General features: G+C 40.8%; 1 protein-coding gene across 1 annotated transcript in view; it reads left to right on the top strand.

The window, feature by feature from the left end:
* The first annotated feature begins 527 nt into the window (after positions 1-527).
* Positions 528-22,276, top strand: part of KREMEN1 (kringle containing transmembrane protein 1) — a 30,954-nt gene continuing 9,205 nt past the window's right edge. The window contains exons 1-8 of the mRNA XM_054645950.2: positions 528-1,136; positions 10,583-10,745; positions 13,605-13,696; positions 18,302-18,426; positions 18,861-19,014; positions 19,822-20,154; positions 20,785-20,943; positions 22,116-22,200. Coding sequence (XP_054501925.2) covers positions 1,058-1,136; positions 10,583-10,745; positions 13,605-13,696; positions 18,302-18,426; positions 18,861-19,014; positions 19,822-20,154; positions 20,785-20,943; positions 22,116-22,200 — 1,190 coding nt within the window. The 5' untranslated portion in view covers positions 528-1,057. The remainder of the gene's footprint in view (positions 1,137-10,582; positions 10,746-13,604; positions 13,697-18,301; positions 18,427-18,860; positions 19,015-19,821; positions 20,155-20,784; positions 20,944-22,115; positions 22,201-22,276) is intronic.

Below are 22,276 nucleotides of genomic sequence, written 5' to 3'. Positions count from 1 at the left end.
CACTTTCGGTCGGGAGCTGCTGGCCGCTGTGTTTGTGTTTGTCGCTCTGGGCGTGCTGCGCTGTAGGCGTGGGTGCCCCCTCACGTCCCCGTGCCCGTGCCCGCCCGCCAATGCCCCGGGTCCCTGGGCGTGGTGGGCTCCTGTGGCTGTGTGTTCCCGTCCGTGCGGCTGTCTGTGCGGCTGTGTGTTCCTGTTTGTGTGGCTGTCTGTATTCTGTCTGTGCGGTTGTCCCTGCCACCCGCGGCCGGGACAGCGGCCCCCGCCCGGCCTCAGCTCCGCCCGCCTCGGGACGCGGCCTACGGGGGACACGGCGGCTTCAGCAGCCGCGCTGCTTTCTGCCAGCGCTCCCCGGTCTGTGGGGCGGCTGGTGCCTTTCCACTTTTAGAACGACGCCCCAAATCGCAGCGTGCGGCGCTGGCACCTCGCCGCCCGCGTCCCTCAGAAAGTTTGCAGCGTTCTCTCCCTGTGCCGTGTCCGTCCGTGCCTTCGCGGCTTCAAGGAGAGGAGAGCCGGGCTGCACCTGCGCTCGCCCATCGCCTCCGACACCCTCAGGGGGAGCCCAGCGGGGCAGGGGCAGCGGCCGGCCGCGCCAGGCCACGGGGCTGACGGGCTCTTGCCCGACCTCTTCCGCGGGACACTGGGTACGAGGGGAGTGACGAGAGCGAGCCTTGGGTCGCTGCTGGGATGGAGGAGTCTGTGTGTTTGTGTGTGTATGTTTGTAGTGAGGCGTCCCGGCTAGCGAGGAGGGCTCCGCGGGGCCAAAGCGCTGCCCCGGGGCCAACAGCACCAGCCCGAACGTGTCGGTGTCAGAAGTGGAAGCGGCAGCCCTGCGGTCCCGCGCCGCAGCAGGTTGGGATGTCGGTCTCTATCCTTTCCTGTCACATGGCTGGTAATAGGATCCCTCATCTGCCACTCGGCACCTCGCCGGGGCGCACTTACAGGACACATGCTGTAGGGCCTCCGCTTCCCGCACTTTGCGCTCTTCCCGGCCGCCTGCCACCCCCGGAGAGCCGGGGCTGCCGCCTGCGAGCGCGGCGCGGCCCGGCGGCCGCTGCCTATGGAGCCTCCCGCCCTCGCCGCCGTCCTGGCCTTCTCCGGGCTGGCGCTGAGCTGCTGCCGGGAGCCCGTCCTGTCCGGTGAGTGCCGCTCCGCGGGGAGCCGGGAGGGGGGCGCGATCGGGGCTGCTCCCCGAGCTCCTGGCCGGGCTGAGCGGCGAGCGAGCGGGGCAGGCTCTCCCCGAGCTCCGCAGACCCGCAGCCCCCCGCGGAAGGGCTCTGCCGGCCGGCAGCGCCTCTTGGAGGTCTTGACGACGTCCCTTCCTGCTCGGCAGAGCCGTGCCGGGCTCGAAGCTGCTCGTGCGAGCACCCAGCGGGTGTTTCTGCCTGGAGTCCCGGGGTATTTGAGGCTCTCCCTGTGCTTGCTGAAGTGGGAGCTCGGGATCTCCTGTAAAAGCGTGATGTAAGAGAAAGAAGAGCAGCACGTTTCTCTATAAAAGCGGTTCGATCTGCGGAATGGAGGCATTTAAAGGGAGAGGGGCGTGCGATTGTTTGTGTCACTGGGGAAAACGCTGGGGCAGCAGAGCCAGAGCTTGAAGGGTGAGCATCCCGTCCCGCCTGCCCGCAGTGCTGCCCCAGCTGCCGGCCAAGCCTGGGCTCCTCTCACCATTTAGAAGCCTGAAGCTTCACTTCCTAAGGGGATTTTTCACTCAAAAGTTTCTCGGCACCCTTTTGTCCTCGTTTTAGTTGTTGCTAATGATTTCAAGTACTATGGTTCTCCTCTGGTAAACATTGGCCATGCTTTGCAAGATCAGAAGTGGCAGTTCCAGATGGTCGCAGCCATCAGATGTGTGGTCCTTCTGGATACGTTTCGTGTATTCTTGATTGCTGTTTCTTCTAACAAAGTAGAATTTGCTCTCCTTTTTGAACACATACTTGCTCATCAAGTTTTTGTAGATGCAACTAATTAGAAACGGAAAATACTTGCACAGTGATTTGCAGGGACTAAAAAATCTTTTACAAAAAAAAGTTCTGGTAAATTTTACTTCTTCTCAGAAGTAAAACATGAGAGTATTTTCAGATAAGCATTTAGAGAGCTGCCTAGACAGGACCATATCTAAGAGTCTTTTCCCAGCACCATTAGGACGTGGCTTGGTGCACACAGTGGATACTCCTTCCTTTGCTTAGGTTGAAGAATGCTTGTAAGGTTTCTGAACAGAACCCTCCATGTGTAACCATGTCTCTCACAGAGGGCTGTGTGACAGCAAGTGGAGGATATGGCCCAGCATGAATGTTGGGCTGTTAAAGAGGACAGAAATGCCTGAGCACAAGCAGCTGGGGCAGGGGGAGGAGGGAAGAGTATATAATGCCTCCAAATGAAGGTGCAGCAAGGGAGAATGGATCTAGAAAGCATTGCCACCCATGTGTCTTCTGCTCAAGAACCTGCAAACAGTGCAAATACAGCAACTTGTAATTTGTATGGCAGGTACAGGATCTGCAGAGTTCCTGGTCTGCACAAGGGTCCTCGTCTTGACCCTGAATCCCACAGACCTGAAACAGGATCAGCTGTGTCAGGTTGCACTTGAATCTAGCAGAATTCTGAAATGACAAACATTATTATTGCTTTTGGAAGGCAGTTTGTTGTATGGTATGTTTTTAATGCCTGTTTCTTGTTCTGGTTTTTTAATGCGTGTCCTTATAAGTTTATTGTAAAGTGCAGTCAAAATAAAATCTGTGTCACCATCACTTGCTAAGATAGGATGAAAACTTGAGGAATTACTATATGAGAAATTACTCCAGTTGTCAGAAGTGAAAGTGAATTAACAACCATTTTTGCACATAGTACTATGGTACTTTCCACATAATGTTTCTGCTTTGCCATGTGATGTTCAACAGTTTCTATTCACTCAAACACTGATATTTCTACATTCAAACCTTGGCATTTGTGCATTCAAACATCAGCCATACATAATTTCTCAAGTGGATCAGAAATAAGAAGTGTGTGGATAGATTACCTACCATTAAAGGACTGTTTGAATTTGGTGAGGCCAAAGAAATGGAAATGCCTTCAGCAAATGTTAGTTTTGGTGAACAAATGTTATTTTACATACTCAGTGCAATAAGTTGTAATTTCTAGTTTCTGTATTTATACCATTCATTTAATTTCCCCATCAGAAATGTATGTGATTATCAATCTCTTTTTCCTTTCTCTGTTTTCTTTCCATTTAGCAATACTGAGTCACCATGTCCTTGGTTTTTTTCCCAGCTGAGTCTTTCCTTTGAGCTGTTATTCCAGCCTTCTCTTACAAACCTGGTATCTCTTGTCATCTTATTCTCTCTAAGCCTTAGTGATTCAGAGAAGCAGTTCTACTTGATATGCCATAGGCAAGCCTCATAAAAATACTTTAAAAAGCAATTTTTTTTTCTTTCTAACTAGGCAGATAGGGGATGAAATAGTCAGACATTTCAGCATATCGTGCTTGTACATGCATAGAGCATAACTCAAAATCCAGAGTTATGTGAATAGATTTAAGCAGGATGGAGCCAAAGAAGTAGGAGGGAGGCAGGGATTACATGCTGCCAGCTGCAAAATTTTCATTTTTTGTCACATCACACCATAATGGTTGTGCAACTCACCACTCCCTTCATCCACACAGTGGCTATGGCCCATCTTGATAGAAGTGCCAAAGGGATTCAGCCCTGCCACACTTGACAAGGGAACAACAGTTTAAAAACTTCACAAAGAAAGAAAACAAATGGGTGTATTAAGGAACAGAAATTCTTATGGGGTCACATCACACATTCTTACTTCCAGTGATAAAGAATCACAAGGCAAGCAAGTGTGTTTGCATCTTGTGGCTGAGGACCAGCCAGCAGCTGCAAAGCTCTGGCTAATATAGCATGTTTGTATTGTACAAATAAAAAGACAAAAGGGACAGAATGCACTTAGAAATAATGGGAACTGTCTCTTGTGCTCATAACCCAGCTCATCTGCTTCCAACATATTCCAGAAAAGGTCTGGCCAGACAGATTTTTTTTTTTAAAACAAATAAAAAGTGATGAAAAGTGATTAGCTTGACAATTAGAGTCAAAATTTCACAAGGATAGCAAGTTCACATATATGACAGCTCACACGCTGCCAGGGAACACAAGTATCAACTCTGCATGTCTGTACATTTCCAGGAATGTGCATTTTTACAAGAGATGCTTCAGTCAAGGTTTGAGCAAATTTCAGGTGGCATAATTCAAGCAGAATCAGATATTCACTGTGGCTACTCTCTGGCTTGGACCAGTGCTAATTAGGTGTCTAATTCTGACTAGCAAAAATGATTGCATTTGAGGACTTAAAAAAATTAAATGTGTATGTCTTTGTGTGTGTTTGCATGGATATGTAGAATGAGCAGATACAATTCTTAAACTACATATGAAGTGCCCCCACATTGTAAAGGAAAAAATGATCAGCTAATCAAGTGCCCTCATTGCATCACATCAAAATTTAACTGTCTAATTTAAGAAATGGGGAGTTGTTTCTAGGGATTTTGAAAATTGCTATTTTAAACAAAGATAATTCTTTCATGATGGTTTTTCTTTAGCTTGTATCAACTGTTCTATTGTGGGAGATTCTTACTGTTACAGCACAGGCACAGAAGCCTGACAGTTTTGATGAGTGGTTGTATTATATTAGTATGAATTGGAATAGAAAAGTATTGAAATGCAAAAATAGTACACTATTTTTTTACTTGGGTAGATCTAAATCAGCCTTATACTTCCCAAAAGCATTTATTTTGCATCATAATATGGAATGAGATTTTTTTTTTCCTGACCACTCATATGATAGTATGCAAATTAACTTTTGGTTCAGTCGATAAAACTGCATCTTCAAAGAAAACCATTGCAATGCTAAAAATATTTTTAATAATGACCACAGAAGCCATATTTGTGTCTTTCATCTCCTGAAGCTTCTTCTGGTTTTAATCAGTGTTCCCACATGAAGAACTGTGGCAACCTATGATAATAGAATCCCTATTCAAATCTCGAGGGAAACAGAAACGTTCTCATTTGAAGAAGGTGATGTGGTGTTCTGCCCCTTCCACCCGTGGGCCCCTGCCTCTGTCACTGCCGGGGTATCTTGGCATCAGTTAAGTGGTTTCTGTCCTTTCCTCTGTGCATTACTTTCTCATTGAAGTGTTTCTGCTGTCTAATTATACCCTTTCAATCAAATTAGAGACTGCAGCATCTGGTTAGTGCCTGTAACTGTTGCCATCTGCACCTAGATACAGTGCTTTCATTTAAGGAGGAGTGCTTAAATTGCAATCTCCAGCAAGAGCTAGAACAGTTTAGATAGAATGGAAATGACTTAAAATTATTCTTGGAATACTCTGCAAGAACATGCATCAGGCAACCCACACTGAGTCATTATCGGACCTGGCACCCTTGGTTTCATACCCTTATATTCTGCTTAAGCATTTTTCTGACTTTTCTAAAAGGCTGTAGGAAAAACAAGTGAAAACTGAGCAGGCAGTTATACCACGTAAATTCAAGGAACCTTTAATTTTTGGTCCAACCTTGCATTTAATTACAATGCTGTAATGAAACCCAAGATTTAAATAGTAGCCACTTTCATTTATCTTTCATTAATCTGCAGATCTTTAAAAGAAAACCTTACTTATTGTTGGGCAGTAGGTGGTAGGATAATTTCTGGCTTGGGTAGGCCAGTTTCAGGTTGATAATTGTTGTCAGTCTCTCTGGACACTGCTCAATGCTCCAAGTAGCTTTGAAAACATTAAGCAAACAAAGTGGTTTGGTTTGTTTTTTTTTCCTCTCCAGTGGAATAGGAAGAAGTTTGTCATTCTGAATTTTCAGTCTCAAAAGCTATGTACGGGCCTCAAACTTGGAAAGTACTCTAAGAAGTCATTTAAACCATCCTGAAGCCTCCATCCCTTCAGTCTGCAATTTGTAGTGTCTCTAGATAGATGTCTTTGAGAAAATCATTGGAAGCCAGTGCAGACTCTGAAATGTCAGTGATTTATCATCAATAAAACATCAGCCTGTTATAGTCTGCACTACCTTAATTTTTCAAATGATCCTAAAGTGGCGCCCATGTGGAGTGCAGGCAGCCATGCAGTCCCAAAGTAACAAAGGAAAATGATCATTGTAAGGTCCCTACATTGAAGAAGAAACCGACGCAGATGGAAAGAATTTCTACAACAGCTGCTGTTTGATCTTCCAAATGTTGATCTGGCTCTAATAAAACTAATTGTGAACCTGTATCACACACTGAGTATTCACTTACAGTGGACAACATCCCTAGTCTTGTTTTCTGCTTTTTTGTTCTAGCAGTTGTCACTCAGTACATGCTTACCTAGCCTCAGCATTCATTTTAAAAAGTTACTTGCTGTCAACCATGGCACCTGATGTGTTGAAAACTAAACAGCCCTGACAACGAAGTGCTGTCCCTCTTTTCTCATCAAGGCTCATGAACAGCATCTGTTGGAACCTTTTGTGACTAGAACCACTGCAAAGGTTCTCTGATTAATTATCTCTGATTAATCTCTGATTAATTCTGTTTACAGACATCCCCATGACACAGCAGAAGCAGCAGGGTCATTAGGCAGTTAATTGAGTGAAATCATCACGGACACTGATTCTAATCACAGTTTTGACACAAGCCTCTACTTCAGACTGTGTCTGAAACCCAGCTGACTAAGATCTTAGAAGTATGAGGTCACACACTTCTAGCTTTGAGTGGTCACAGTTTTCTTCTTTCAGCTGTCCTGTCTGAAACCCTAGTGTTTCAGTAGAGCTTTATAGCTGACAGGATAGTCTGAGCCTTGTGTGCCTGAACAAAATCCATGTGGCAAATCTATCAAACACAGTGGCAACCTGATGCCTTCTTGGGGCTTGTAGTGTCCCCAAGGTGTCTGTCCTTGCCACTGGGACTTGGACAAGTGCAAGTTCTGTCACAGTTTATGATAATCTTACAGAACTTTAAGGAATAAAGGCTTGCTGAAATTCACAGAATCATATGAATTTTCTTGAGTCACAGTTCTGATGGTACATTCCAAGTGAGGGGCTTCATACCCTAGTGTGTGATGGGACTATCACTCAACCTAAGGGTGCCACAACACAGAGGTGGTTGTTGCTGGTTGATTTAATATTTTCTCCCTCCCTTTTGCATAATCTACCAAAGAGAAATAGGTGATTTGAGTAAACTGAAAAGTTTTACCAACAGCATACAGTCCAGTCTTTTCTGAGTGTTTAATTTAGATGACCTCATCTGAATTACTTTTGTGCAGACAAATCCAGGTGACCTTTTTTTAAGCTCATCTTTTCACAGAATTATTGCACCAGTGGTGCAAGACAAAAAGTAGGGTGGAGGTTCTAACTTCCTGTTCTCCAGAATATCTTAGGGCTTGGATTTGAAATAGGACAGTGGCCTTTCTGCAGACAAAACATGCACCTTCAGCACATTGAGAGTATAAATTTCATGGTGAAATCACTAAGGTACTGTCTTGGCTGTTACACAGCAAAATATGATGAAATCACTGCGTGTGACAAATAGAAGAATTTTTTAGTTGTTGCCAAGTAGTGCTTACTCTAAATCAAGGACTTCTCATTTTCTCATGCTTAGCCAGTGAGCAAGTGTTCAAGAAGCCAGGAGGGAGCATAGCAAGGACAATTGACCTGATTTTTTTAAATGCCAATATTTATTTGAAAATATTGCACTCCCATGCTATGGCAAAATCGTTATTAATCCTTAAGAAAATCCAAATTCCCTGTAACACAAAAGGTTTTGTATTTCATTTGATAACAGCTGCTAAATTCCATGACTTCAAGTTTTCACTTCAGTGTTTCAGGGATAATCAATGATTTTGCATGGTATCTCACTGCCTCCCCTTTCCACATCCACATCTAAGCCAGGGGAGCTTTGTTACAACTCAGCTGAAACATTGGCACCAAATCTCTTGACAGCACAAAGGAACACAGGAGGCACTGATACAGCTACCTATTGACTGGGGAACAAAAACTGCAGTTGAGAGGAATGAAGAGAGATAGGTAGGCTAGATAGGTGGGCTCTGACTCTTCCTTTTTTTTCTTAAAGTACAGTGAAGTTTGAAGAAAATCAGTTTAAAAAAGCTGACATGAAAATGTAAGTCACTACTGCAAGTTAAAGCATGGGCCAGTCTTAGCAGATCCTGAAATGGACTGAAGTTAACTTCAGTTTAGTTTGTGTGCCAGACTGAATTCAGGTGTTGTAGCATTCGTTACATTTCTGAGTAGATGGAAGTATATATTGCTTTTCATTAAGAGTGAGAAGAAAAAAAATTAAAGCATAAAGCTAATGTAGATATCTTTTCTGGATGTGCTTATCACTTTTCACAAATTCTTTTTGCTGCTTATCATTTTATCTATTTTGATTACATTTTTTTCTCTTTTCTGCTAAAATGCATTAGCTTGTATTTTTCAGCTATAACCTACAAAAGCTTTTATATTAACTGCAAAGTAAAAGAGCTATTGAAGAAAGATGCAACAAAGTCATGACCTTAAAGTGGGTTTTTTTCATGTTTACACAAATATCTGTGGTGGCCTGAATGCTGGAAACTCAGATTTGCATTTTTAAGCAAATGCATGCAGCCCACCTGTTTTGCTAAGGCAGGTAAATTACAGTAAGGAGGAGTATTGACCTGAAGCTTGTTTTTGTTAAATTATACACCTTTCTGTCCACAGACGATAGCAGAATGTATTAATGGCTGTGCAGACACCTCTTCTATGTGCCTTCAGCAACAAAATTTCATTTAATAGAAATCCAAACTTGCCTAGGCATGAAAATGCGCAGTGAAAGCACAAAACCATTGTCTTTCATCTGCTGTGTTATAGAACTCTGAAATAATTATTATAATTGTACCATTCTGATATTTGTGAGCCCAGACTAAACTAATTTCAGAGGCATGGTTTTAATAATCCATTTTTTCTTTCTTCTACAGTAGTTCTAAATACAAAAACAGTATACTGTTAATATCAGGATTAAAATGTGGGTGGGTTTTTTTTCCCCTCTTCCAACTGCAGCCACACAGGTCTTTCTAGACTTGTTTTGTAAGTTAGATTTCATGAGGGACACCTGAGATCAGCACATACTTCAGAGCACTCTCCCACTCCCTCAGGGCAGCAGAACATCTCTGCAGCTGCAATATGGTTTCTACAGAGAACACTATCAGATGAAACAGGAGGTTTCACACCCTATAGTTAGCAGAAAGCTAATTTTCAATGAATTTCCCCAGTAATGCTGTCCAGTACAAAGAAATGTTTACAGCAGTGTAACACAACAGTTTTAATTCTGTCCCAGACTGTTATGTTTTAATCCTCTTCTTAAATAAATGCAAGGATGATAAATGTTAGCAACTATTAATTATAAGCAGGATGGACTTATTTATGGTAAACTAATTATAATCATTCTTCCTGGAAGATAATCACAGAATGGCTGAGATGAAAGTGACCTCTGGAGGTCACATTATTCAACTGCTGTGCTCAAGCACAGTCACCTAAAACAGGTTGTCCAGGACCATGTCCAGGTGGCTTTGGAATATCTCCAAGGATGGAGATTCTACAGCCTTGCTGGGCAACTTCTTCCCATGCTCTGCCATACTCATGTTGCATAATTTAATCAAAAATGCTTGGCAATTTCAGCAAAAGTGAAATTGTTCATGCATTTGGATATTTATTTCATCAGAAGATGTCCAGTGAATGTGTCCATGTCCATGGCAGGGGGGTTGGAACTGGATGATCTTTAAGGTCCCTTTCAACCTGAACCACTCCACAATTCTGTGATTAACAAGGCCCAGCAAAGCCAGGCAGCAGGAAATTTGTAGTTCAGCTGAGAAGGGGCTAATGTATTTAGTGAAATCATTCTCAACTTTGGTTTCTAACTTGCTGAGTATTAGGAGGCTAGGAAAACAAAAGTAAGTGGGAGAAAATATGAGTGAGTGAGGCAGAACAATACTGACCTATACTTTTTAATCTGAAAGCATAAATGCTTTAGTAGCAAATCACAGTATTGTGATTGTACTCTGTTGAAGGAGGACCCTTTCTAAGGCAATTCAATATGTAAGAATTTTTCTAAATCAGAATGTAAATGTTGGTAAAATCCATGCTTACAAAGTCTTTCACTTTGTAAAGTACAGATAGTCACAACTTTAGCTGAAGTGGCATGAGATTTTGGTTAATGTGCTGATCAGTGGCAGACTGATAATGTCATATGATTTCATTTTTGGGAAATTAACAATTCACAGAGTCATGAGTAAATTAGTAAAACACAAGTAAAAGTAAAAAAGTATTGTGTTATTCAAAAAATGCATGTTAATTGTGTAAACCTCTCATCAGACCTGTCTTATACATTGTTTATTAAAGTAATGACATCATAATCTCTTGAATAGAGGTTTGACTGAGTGAAAGCTTAAATCCTAGCCAGCATCTTTAGTTGCCTAAACAATGCAGGAAGCATGGTCTGTTGGTTATGGGGTGGAGGGTGAGGAGAGAACAAGCACTAAACCTACACACATTCTTTCTTTTCCATTTCTCTTTCTTCCCAGAATGCTACACAGCCAACGGGGCTGACTACCGTGGCACTCAGAACCAGACCTCCCAATATGCAGGGAAACCTTGTCTTTATTGGAACGAGACATTTGAGCATCCTTACAATACTGTGAAATATCCCAATGGGGAGGGAGGGCTTGGAGAGCACAACTACTGCAGGTAAGAAATATCCCATTGCTTTACCATTGCCCACATGCCCAGTGTTACTGTAAGCAGTTGACAGAAAATTAGGAAATGTCCTTTTATACAGTGAAAAAGGTCAGAACCATGGGTATCTAACACTTTTTGGTTTACCCTGTTTTCAGTACCCTGAATCTATCAGCACCATTAACAGAATAACTTTTTCAACCCAGCTCCCACACTTTTTCAGCACAGTCCCTATCATGTGTCTAATTTATAAGGTGGCACAATGGAGAAAGACTATAGATTACTTAAATGAAAAGGTGGAGATAAAAAAAAATAATCCAAATTAGAAGGACACAGTGCAGTGAGTGTCTGGAGGAGTCTCTGGATGGTTTTTATTCTCACACACAACCCTGGTTCTGTTACACTTCCCAAGTTTTGTGCTAATGAAAGTTATACAGTCACTAAAAATTCTAATTGAGCATCAGTGATTTAGAGTTATTTGAATTCAGAAGCTCATCTGTCAGGGGTTACAATACCAGATTAAACCATGGATTAAGTGCATTAAAACATGCACTTCTGTTTCCTTGCCTTCTAGAGAAAGTCCTCCAAAACTATGGGTAGAACTTAGAACAAAACTTAAATAAGGACTCCAGAATTTAGGAGCCAAATCAGAACTTAAGTTCAGAGATATTTAGGCTCTGTAGGCTTTTTTCAGCTGTCTCTGTAGGCATACTAATACAGAGCTGTGAAAAATACAGTGGCCACTGAATTCTCTTTGATAATAATAGCAGAATCAAGAATGTAATTTTGATTGTTGCTGTGTGGCAATATTCTAGACAGGCTGTAGCTACAGGATCTTAGTTTTGGCAGTCATCTCTGGCTAATATTTTAGTTAGTACAAAGCAAAACATGTACAAGCTGAGCAAAAACATGCATGAGAAACTGGATGTTTATCCAGATACTCAAAAAACACTTACTTGAGACTTGCTTTACTTAGCAAATGAGAACTTGGTAAATGCTACAAGGAGCAAGAAGCCTATAATCTGATATGTAAACCTGAGAAATTACTTCATTACCAAAAAGAGCCTTTTTACCTGAGTCTGCTAAGTATTAGATTGTCCTCATTTTCTTCCTTATGCTGTATCACTTGGCCTAGGAATATTCTCACAGGTTTATGGAGTGAGAGTCCTAACTGATGGATGACTTTTAACTTCACATTCTCTTGAAAGAAAGTTTGGAAAGTCACTAAGAGTGCCAGAATATATCTATAGCAAATGTTGAGGTCTGCAATACAGCTGGTTTAGCTCTTTCTCTGACATTCATCTGCTTGATGACAATGGACAAGTGGATTTTCCCTTTTCTCAGGCAGCACATACCTCACAGGGCTTTTTTAAGACATAATACATAGACTTGAGATTTGATTTTGGGGACAACATTTGAATAATCAAGTTTTACACTTGAAATATTAATGAGAAGCATGTTACCTCTCCATGGGTGGTCCTTACTTGGAACATTTTGTTTACTGCAAGACACCCTGTCAAGATGGAAATGCCTCACTCAGTTCAACCATAACAAAATTATGAGGACTGAGATTTTTGGAGATTTTGAAAGACAGAGAGTTGCTTTCTAACTGCCATGCACTTCTGAGGTTGAAGACAAAGATTTCTAAAGACATTCATCATGTTTCTCTCCAATTTCCTCACATTTTTAAGGCATTTCTATGTAGAGTGCCATTCTCATGATTGAATTCCTGACATACGGTTTCTGTCATGAAGATGTAATTGCAAAAATTCCTGTAACTCTGGCAACAAGGGAAAATGGGTTAGTTCAAGTACAAGTTTCACTTGGTTTTAGTCTTCTACTTTTTTTAGCTACTGGAGGCTCTTGCATTACACCTAAATTCCTAGCATAGCTAGTCTTAGACTTTCCTGGTGCACTGCCTCTACTAATCTGTTTGAAAGCCTAACTAGCAGCATTTTAGTCATCTAAACTGCACTCATCTCACCAGTTGTTTTCAGCAGTCTGCTATTTGACCAAAAAACATCCACAGAATTTCTAAAATTGGATCTCCCACAAAAGAGTTGTTAATAGGCATAAATGACAAGATGCAGCTGGACTGACACTTCAGTAGGGCAGTGTCATTTATAGAATTCATGCCAAAGCACATGATAAAAAGATTGCAACTGGTCCTAGTTGAAAGAAAAAGTCATACTTTAACCTGTCCAAAATAAGAAATTATTCTCTTAAATAGATCTTTGCAATGTGAATAGCCTTTCACAGTGTATATAGAAAAAAACTTTAAATAACCTAATGACTAATTAGGTATGCATTTGTAAGTGGTGCTACACAACAGCAAATAATTATAAAAATAGTGATCAACATCATGGACATATAAGGAATTAACCATCAATATAAAGAGATCACTGAAATGATCTCTTTATATTGATGGTTAAATCACAGTTTTATTTAAAGGGAGGAAAAAAATTCAGTCTTTCCCAGAAGCCTTTATCAGCTTTATCACCATACACACAGAAAGTTGGAGTCTGGACTATTTTGTACCAAGGCAGAAAATCAAGTTTATGAGTCTATGGAACCTGTACACAGGATGTGGGAGAGAAAATCTTCCTCTCTGTCAGTACTGACCAGAAACAGCTCTGCACCTTTTCACCTTAGAGTAAAACAAAGCTACATTTTAGACATTACTAGCATCTTGTGCTTGATGAATACTGTAATAACCAAAGCTATCTGAACTTTCTGATAATGCAAAACTTTGCATTTTTGGTAGGTACTAGAGCAAAAATAGTAATGCCATTGAAGCTTAATAAGATTGATTTTTTTGGTGTGATTTTAGGAAAAAGAAGATAAATTTCAATGACTATTTTTCTCTTTCAGAAACCCTGATGGGGATGTCAGCCCATGGTGCTATATTGCAGAACATGAAGATGGAATATACTGGAAATACTGTGAGATCCCATCCTGCAGAAGTAAGAGCACCCTGCAGATTTTTCAGGCCTCCATCTCACCTGAGCAGAGATTGGCAGTTCCACAACAGTGGGTGGTGATTTCCAAACACAAATTAGGATAAGGCAAAACAGCTTATTTTCATGTGCAGACTAAGCTGTATTTTAAACAGGTTTCTGAGAGTTAATGACAAGCTTACTGAATCGTTCCTCCACTGTTATCCTTTTCATCTTATCTCAGAATTACTGGATGATATTATTTAGAAATAATACTGTATGATAGGGAATCACACAAAACATGTGAAGTACTGCTAGCTCTTTGAATCAATAGATCATTAATTTATTAAAATCTAGAGGAGAAAAACAAAAAAGGAGTTTTTACAAGGTATATATGTGTCCCTTCATTGCAATTAGCTCATGAAATAAATTACATTAGTTTAATGTGTATAGAACATCATATGCAGAACTGCTTGGAGAAAACATGAAAATATGAGAGGACACAGTGAAAAGGTGTCTGTGTGCTGTATGGGAACTCTGGAGTAGAATTCTGTCTCTGGCAGGTGCAGATACTTAGCATTGCTGTGAAACCACAACTTGGACTTAGTTTGATTTTTTTAAAATCAGATCACTTACAAGCTACTCACATGAAGCTTCTTTCCAGAATTTAATATTTTAATGTATTCTATTTTTACTGTGTCAACAATGTCATGATTTGTGTCAGTATCTTCCAAAATTCTCTTTCCCAAATCACATTGTTTAAAATATGTCCAAATACTAAGAAGATATTCTAGTTTTGCATGTTAACAAGCAACCATGGCTACACATTTTAATAAGTCTAATCATTAATGACTTCACTTGCTTTCCTAACTTCTTTTGTGCAAGTACCCTCTTTTTCTAAGGCATAACTTAGGTCTTCAGTGCTAAGCACCAGAGCAGGTGTCCACATGTGGACATACATTTGATTGGAAGAAGTCTATTTCTTACTTGACGTTCCGAAAGCAAAACCAGACAAAAGAAAAACGGAGCTAAAGTGCTTTTTTTTAACTTTGTTCAGAGCTTTGTTGTTTTGGGGTTTTTATGAATGTGAATGACTCACATCTTCATGCTAGGCAAACAAATACATAAGTGTGACCTTAAGACAGATGGCTTTTACCTAGACTTAAATACAGATTAAGGAGTCTAATTTAAATAACACAAAATCACTCAACACTCTGATACTCATTGTTCAGAGGACATCTTACTTATTTTACCAATATATAAGGTATGATTTAAGAAACTTGACCCTCCTAATTAAGAAATTTAACTTGGTCTAAAATGAAAGAATTTGCATTTTCTTTAAAGACCACAGATGTTAACAAATTATCTGGATGTGGCACCAGGAAAAAAGCTGAAAGACAAATTCTCTCCACTCCATTTGTTCTACACAAAGGATCCTTTTAAAACCAGCCTTGCTCATTTTCTCTGTGGTGGGGAGCAGAGGATTTAAACTTGGACACTTACTTGCACAGATAATCCAGACTTACATTTACAAAATGTCCTTTTGACCAGTAGCAGCTGCTTCAAGCATTGCACTGAAACTCGATACTAGAAAAAGGAATTGCAGCAATTTAGAGCAAACTGTACATTGCAATCACATCCAAATCTTAATACAAACCTCATGGTTTATGAAGCTGTGTAAAAAAATCTTTTATTCTTCACCACACTTTCTGTTTTCAGTAAGCATGATGCTAAGTCATAGGACCATCAAAACTATCTTGTGAAGTTACGAATGAAATGCAAAGTCAGTTTTTGAATGCAAAATTTGACTTTTGTGATGGAGCAAGAAAGCAATTGTTTTTAAAAAAAAAACATTTGAAATTTTTAGAGAAAAAATTCTTATATAAGCTTTTTTTCCTTAATGATATTTACTAGTAGAAAATTATCTGGAACATAAGTTACCTATTAACTGTGCCCACATAATAGCATAGCAGTGCCAACAACATGAAGCATCTTGATTGCCTAGAGAGATTTGCATGCAATGATTCATCTGAACAATAATTAAGAATCTACAGTTAAGAATTTTTCATATGGTGATGAATTCACATGATTATCTCATGTGTCTCATTCCCTAATATTTACACATAACACTACATGCTTCAGTCAGAAATGTGTTCTGACATTCTGCAAAGGTAATATACAGAATTTAGCAGTGTTATATGAAGATGGATGAGTACAATCACAGAAGACAGTGGTGGTTACTCCAGGAGGAGCTTTGTCTTCCCTTTTCTTCCTCTTTCCTTTTTCATGTCTGCTAAGCAGACTGGAATGGACAGAAACAAAATAAAAGGCAAGGCTGCAGCTCTGAGTGCTGAGAGAACATGTGCATCTCACATGGAGCATTCAGAACTGAATGCTTCAGATGGTTTGTTTGCAGTGCTGCAGCTATTCCTGACTTTTTTGGTCTCCTTGTTAATGAGGTTAGGTTTAAGTTCAAAGGAAATAACAACTTACACTTCCAAAATGTGAAAGAAAGAAAGAAAGGCTTGCTCTACCACTTAACTACATCTTCATGTTTATGACTCACATGACTCTCTCCTCATAAACAGATTTCATTACTGGAATCATATTTCCAGTGTGCATGTATGTAATGTAATAAATTTGACTGAAATATGGAGGAGGTGTTAAATGGCAGGGCCAGGTAATTTATACAGATCTGTATGGAACACAGGAACAAGGACAGCCCTAACAATTTGTGCATGTGCAAAAAGCTGGGAAGCTCTTCAAAGACAGCCAGATGAGCATAGCTGGAACATGGTTTTGAGCTCAAAAGGATTAATTCCATATTTTAATATATTGAATATGTGCCTCAACATGTAAAATGCAGAAACTGTGGTGTTTGCCAGGACCTCATTCTGCTTAAAAGAAAAATAATATGCTTGTGCAAAAGAGGTGACCTTTTAAGCAGGAGAGGACAAATAGATACAAATGGGAGAAGACAGTGTAATAGTGAAATATCACTGGTGAGCATGAACAGTAATTGCAGAACACTGACTACCTCACTTTCTTTGCCAAGTTTCTTTAGCAAGCTAAATATTAAGAGCAAAGAATGTTAAAATAATGCTGGGACACCAGAGACTTATTAGCCTTAGGATGTACGCTTGATTTATTTAAAAAATTTAAGAAGTTTTCAAATTACTCAGGTTTCTCTGCATACTGAAGTACTAATCCTCTGGAGCCAAGGTTGAAAGGTCTCACTAATAAAGCTACTTTAAAAAAAAAAAATTAAAATCCCAGGTCTCTTAGGAAAATGAGCTAGGTTGGATAACTAGGAAGCTTTTTCAGGGCTGTGAAATCATGCACAATACAAAAAAGAATGAGCTCTCTCATGAGTTATCTGCCCAGCTGTACTCAGCTGGGGTGGGGCTGCAAGTGGGGATTTCCAAAGGTATGTTAAATCAGGCTGTAACTTGAAGTCTCAGTACTTATATGAATGTTGCTGCAGGGCATATCAAAGCCATAACTCCATGCAAGTATTTATAATTGAAATTGTATTCTTAGAGAACAAAATTAATTTCTGAACAGTATTTCAAGCAACATTATGTCATTATTTATAATAAGTTTACTGGGTACTCTAATACCAATGACTACATAAATAAAACACTCATACAGGTCTCTGAGCACATCATGTCAAACAGAGCTGTGGCAGTTAGGTGGACAGAAAGAATCCATGTCAATCTGGCACAAGAATAAAACTTAACATAGAGCTAGTAACAGATTTAATTTCAAGCATGTGAATAGATATGACAAGTGGGCAAGGGATAATTTTATGCCATTATCCCAGCACTGTATTGTACTCCACATCCTCTCCCCGGGGTGGTCATGGCTAAATTCCAGTGCTTTGATGAAAAGTGCAAAACCAAAAAAAAAAAAAGCAGAGCACTGAAGGGAGAAAACTCTGATCTCCCATAGTGACCAAGGAGCCTTGAAACATCATTTTAATGTAAATAGATGGGTTGTTTTCTTAAAGTAATATTGCTCATTTTTAATCTCCTTGTATGATGCTTCAGATTCATATCAGAATTCAAGTTTTAAATATTAGGAAATTCCCCTATATTAGTCCCTCCCATAAAACTTGCCAAACTCCATTCTAAAACAGTTTAGGTTCCCTCCCTCAAATATCCTGTTTTGAAAACTTCCAGAATGTCACGTTTGGAAGGTCAGACAGAAATCAAACAGTTTAATTTACATTTTCAGAATATGCATGCCAGTAGTAAAAAACAAAACAAAAACAACAAACCACAAAACCCCCCTGAACCCACTTAATGCCTTGGGTTTTTTAAATTGCCTCTTTCAGGAGAAATGAGCAAGGTATTTATCTTGTATATTTTACTGCAGCTTACTGAAACCAGCTAGACAGTCTTACAGGTATATTGCTGAGATGATATGATACTCTTTTGTCCCATCACCCATCCCTGGGTGTGTTTGGAAAATATGACAAGAATCATGCAGAGCATGAGTAACAAAGAGTTCCCATAGGGCAGCATCGAGCCCAGAACATAGAGAGAGCTGCTCAGTGACCAGGTAGTGCATGAAGTGATCTGGGATGTTTACAGGCACTCTAGAATGACTGCTTTGTGTCACTGTTGCCAGTGCCAGGAAATCTGGGCTGTTACAAGGACCATGGGGAGCCACCACCCCTGACTGGCACCAGCGAGACCTCCAACAAGCTCACCATCCAGACGTGCATCAGCTCCTGCCGCAGCCAGCAGTTCAAGGTGATTTCCTTCCCATCCATTTACACAATGCTTTCCAACACAAAAATGGCAACATGCCTACAGGTCTCTGTCGTATTTCTCCTCTTCCCCATTTTTTTTTAACCTTGGGGAGGTCTAAGGTTGGACTTCCACCGCAGAGATCAAGCCCTGTCTCTGCATCCAGAGGAATCTGGACAAATGGCTAATGAATAACACCAGGGGAAAATATGGTTGCTTACTTCCATTATGTCAGGGTGCCCTCCATTCTGTCTTTCCCCCCAGTCTTAAGTAGCATCCTGACAGCCCAAACAAAAATAGCCTGTGGTGGTTCCTCTGAGTAATCATACTTCTCCAAAACACACATTTTCTTTGCCAGCTTTCTTGCTCAAACAACCTCCCGCTGTCACTCCTTCAAATACTTTTCCTCCCTTCCTTATGCATCTTTGTTGTCAAAGTTTGCAGGCATGGAATCAGGTTATGCTTGCTTCTGTGGAAATAATCCTGACTACTGGAGATACGGGGAGGCAGCCAGCACGGAATGCAACAGTGTTTGCTTTGGAGACCACACTCAGCCCTGCGGTGGGGATGGCAGAGTCATTCTTTTTGACAGTAAGTATTGAAGCAGGCTCAGCTTTTCCCAAAGGAGAGGCCTCACATGTTCAGCAAATTAGGGAAAAGGCTCAAAACAAAGAGAACTGTTGCACACCAAACAGCAAAACACCTCCATGCAGTATAAATCAAAGCTGCTTTCCATTTCTGCCTAAAATTCTCATCCATTAATAATGTGAAATAGCTCTTCCAAGAAATTTTGCTTGCTCATGCTCCAGAGGTTCTCTCACTTTCTTCACAAGTGGTACTTAGCTGTCAGAAACTCCCTAGGCATTGATCTGACTAGAGAGTAAAAAATTGTATGAGCATGCATGGATATGCACTGTCATTTGGTGGCATTTGAGTTCTCTCTGGATTCACTGGTGTTTAAGTTTCCAATTTCCTACAGCTGTGAAGGAATATCAGTCATTAAGCAGTAAGAGTTAATAGTCACTAATCCACTTTCTTGCCTGCCTGATAGGTTTAGAGTAGAAGCCCCTGAATCAGTGATTTATCTTTCATCCCATTTCTGCAGGGATGCAGGAGAGGGTACCTGGTTACACACAAGGACAAAGGAAAGTTGCAGTGTTCAAGACTGATGCATGAGTCAGAGTAATGAGGCATAAGCATTCCAAGAAAAGGCAGCAAAAGCTGTGCTGAGGGAGGGAAAGAGCAGCTGCAGACTCTGCATCCTGCTGGCCTAGCCAGTCTACCTTCAAGTCACATTTACATTTTAGAATCTATAGGGTGCTAAAGCTTTGCAAAATTAACGTACTACCTCTTTTTTTCTTTCTTCCCATTCCCCCCCCTTTCCTCTTCTTTTCACAGCCCTTATTGGTGCCTGTGGAGGGAATTACACTTCTGCTACAGCTGTGATCTATTCCCCAGATTTCCCTGACACATATGGCACAGGCAAAGTCTGTTATTGGACCATACAAGTTCCAGGAGCATCTCAAATCCACTTCACCTTTGTCCTTTTTGAAATCAAGGATGCTACAGATATGGTGGAATTGCTGGATGGTTACACCTACCACGTTCTGGCTCGTTTTAATGGCAAGAACAAGCCTCCCCACACCTTTAACATCTCTTTGGATTTTGTAATTTTGTACTTTTTCTCAGATGACATCAATCAAGCCCAGGGATTTGCTATCAGGTATAGAGGTAAGAGGTAACCTTTGCTGTTTCTACCTTTCAGTGAAGCATTTAATTCACACAAGAGATTCCTGAAGTGGCAATTAAAAACCAAATATTTTAGCTCTTATCTAACAGGTGTTTCATCTCTCTTGTTGCCACTACTCACTGGGTGAAAGTTTAGCCAAAATGTCTCTCAGTTTAGAACATTCCAGTCAGCTACATCATAAATAGCAAAATACAGGTTTTCAAAACCTGCACTTTGCTATTTATTTCATAATTTCAAAATTCAATTCTAGATCTTTCTGTTAAAACAGATTAGAAAATGGCAAAGGGAAACAAAACAAACAATAATCCATCTGCACATTGGTTTATCTTGGCTCCTCCCAACAGTCTCCTCCTCTCTAGCTAAAAGTCATCAGGAGAAAATGTTCTGGTCCTTGATTTGTACCTACTGTTATGATGAACAACCAGCTTCCAGAAAAATTCTGAGAATCCCAAACTGGTGAAGTACAGGCTTTTTTAGGAATCAGCTATAATTTGATTATTTGAGTTCTCTTATGTAAAGCAGAGAGCAGCATGTCTGTTTATAAGCACAAAATAAAGTCCACTTATACCTGTTAAGAGATTGTTACTGTAATCACACTCCTGTGTTTTCAGCTGTGAAGGACAATGTGCACCAAAACAAGATCCCAGTGAATCACACCCTTCCAGAGAGGACAAATGAGCAAGCAAATCTCAGCATCAATGCAGCCCGGTCATCAAAGATCCTCTATGTCATCACAACCAGCCCAAGCCATCCTACCAGCTCCATGCCTGGTAATGACACCATCAAATGGGGAAATGGGAAAAACCATTTTGCCAAAGCAAAATCTGGAGTCACTGTTTCCTTTGCTGCCTCCTCATTAGCAGATCTACTGTGCATCTTACTAAAAAATGAATTTTCATTCAGTCTAATTAGCACTAACTGGGATTCTCTCATTACATTTCAAAACACTTCTCAGCCAAGTCAGAAATAGTGTGAAGATGGTGAGTTCTTGAGAATGAAAGCATCTCAAAACACATGAGTCAGAGCAGCCTCCTTGCTGCAATCACCTTTAGTGACCTGCATGCCACAGAAGGGCACAAGTTGCTGAAAAAAGAGCAAACTTTACTTGTAGAGTCTAGAATGGCTTGAATGCTGGTTGCATCCCTGCTATCCCAATTAACAAAAGCCTCATCAGTAATACAAAGGGGACTAGACAAGTTAATGGGTGTAGGGGAGGGCTCACTGAGAAATGTCATGTTCAGAACTTGGCTTCAGGACATCACTGAATTCAGGAAATTACTGAGCTGTGTAATTGAAGGCTGGAAATGCACTCTTAGTGAATATCACTTGTTCTCTCCTGTTGTTAAACCACCCTGGCCATCTGCTTTTATGTCTCACTGGAGCTGGGTCTCAATCCCACAGTCCTGGAGCTGTCTGCATCCCAAACCTGCAATGTGCTCACACCCAAACCAGCCAAGGTGCAGAACCTGCCCAGGAATAGTCTGGGACCAGGCCCAGCCTAATGCTGGCTTACCACAGTTACACCTAAGCTGCCTTAGTGTTAAACTGCCCAGGAACACCAACAGAAACTGCACCCTTGGATTTTATGCAGTTCCAAAAGTACTGTTCAAATCATCATGTACAGGCAATGCTTTGAGGAATGGGGCAGTGGGTGGAAGGGAACTTCTGCTTCCTTTCCTAGATAATTTTACTAGCATATGCTTTGAATTTTGCCAGCTTTCAGTTTTATTGGGAGGAGTTCTGCAAGGGAAAAAAGCAGTTCTGACTGAAAGTTGTATGGTTTGTGCCAGTCTACAGAAAATACTTGCAGGTTTAAGGCATTGTCAAATTCCAGATTTGAATAAAGCATCAAAAGGCTGTTTGTTCCTTTCATGCAATACTTTTACTGTAAAAACTGTAAATAAATGAATGTACTGAGAGCTGCCCCTCTTCTCTTTTGCAGAATGGACAATATACAGCCTTGCAGCACTGCTCATCCTGAGTGCCACAGCCATAATAGCAAAGATACTTCTGCATGTTACCATGAGGTGAGTGGGGAGCAAAACCAACCAGAGACCCAAGATCTCAGCTCTGAACCAAACCTGGGGCTCCTCTCTGCCTTCC

Source organism: Agelaius phoeniceus, chromosome 18, assembly GCF_051311805.1.
Source record: "Agelaius phoeniceus isolate bAgePho1 chromosome 18, bAgePho1.hap1, whole genome shotgun sequence".
In the NCBI taxonomy this organism is placed as follows: Eukaryota; Metazoa; Chordata; class Aves; order Passeriformes; family Icteridae; genus Agelaius; species Agelaius phoeniceus.
The sequence above is the reverse complement of the archived record's forward strand: the minus strand, read 5'-3'. Positions and strand labels throughout refer to the sequence as shown.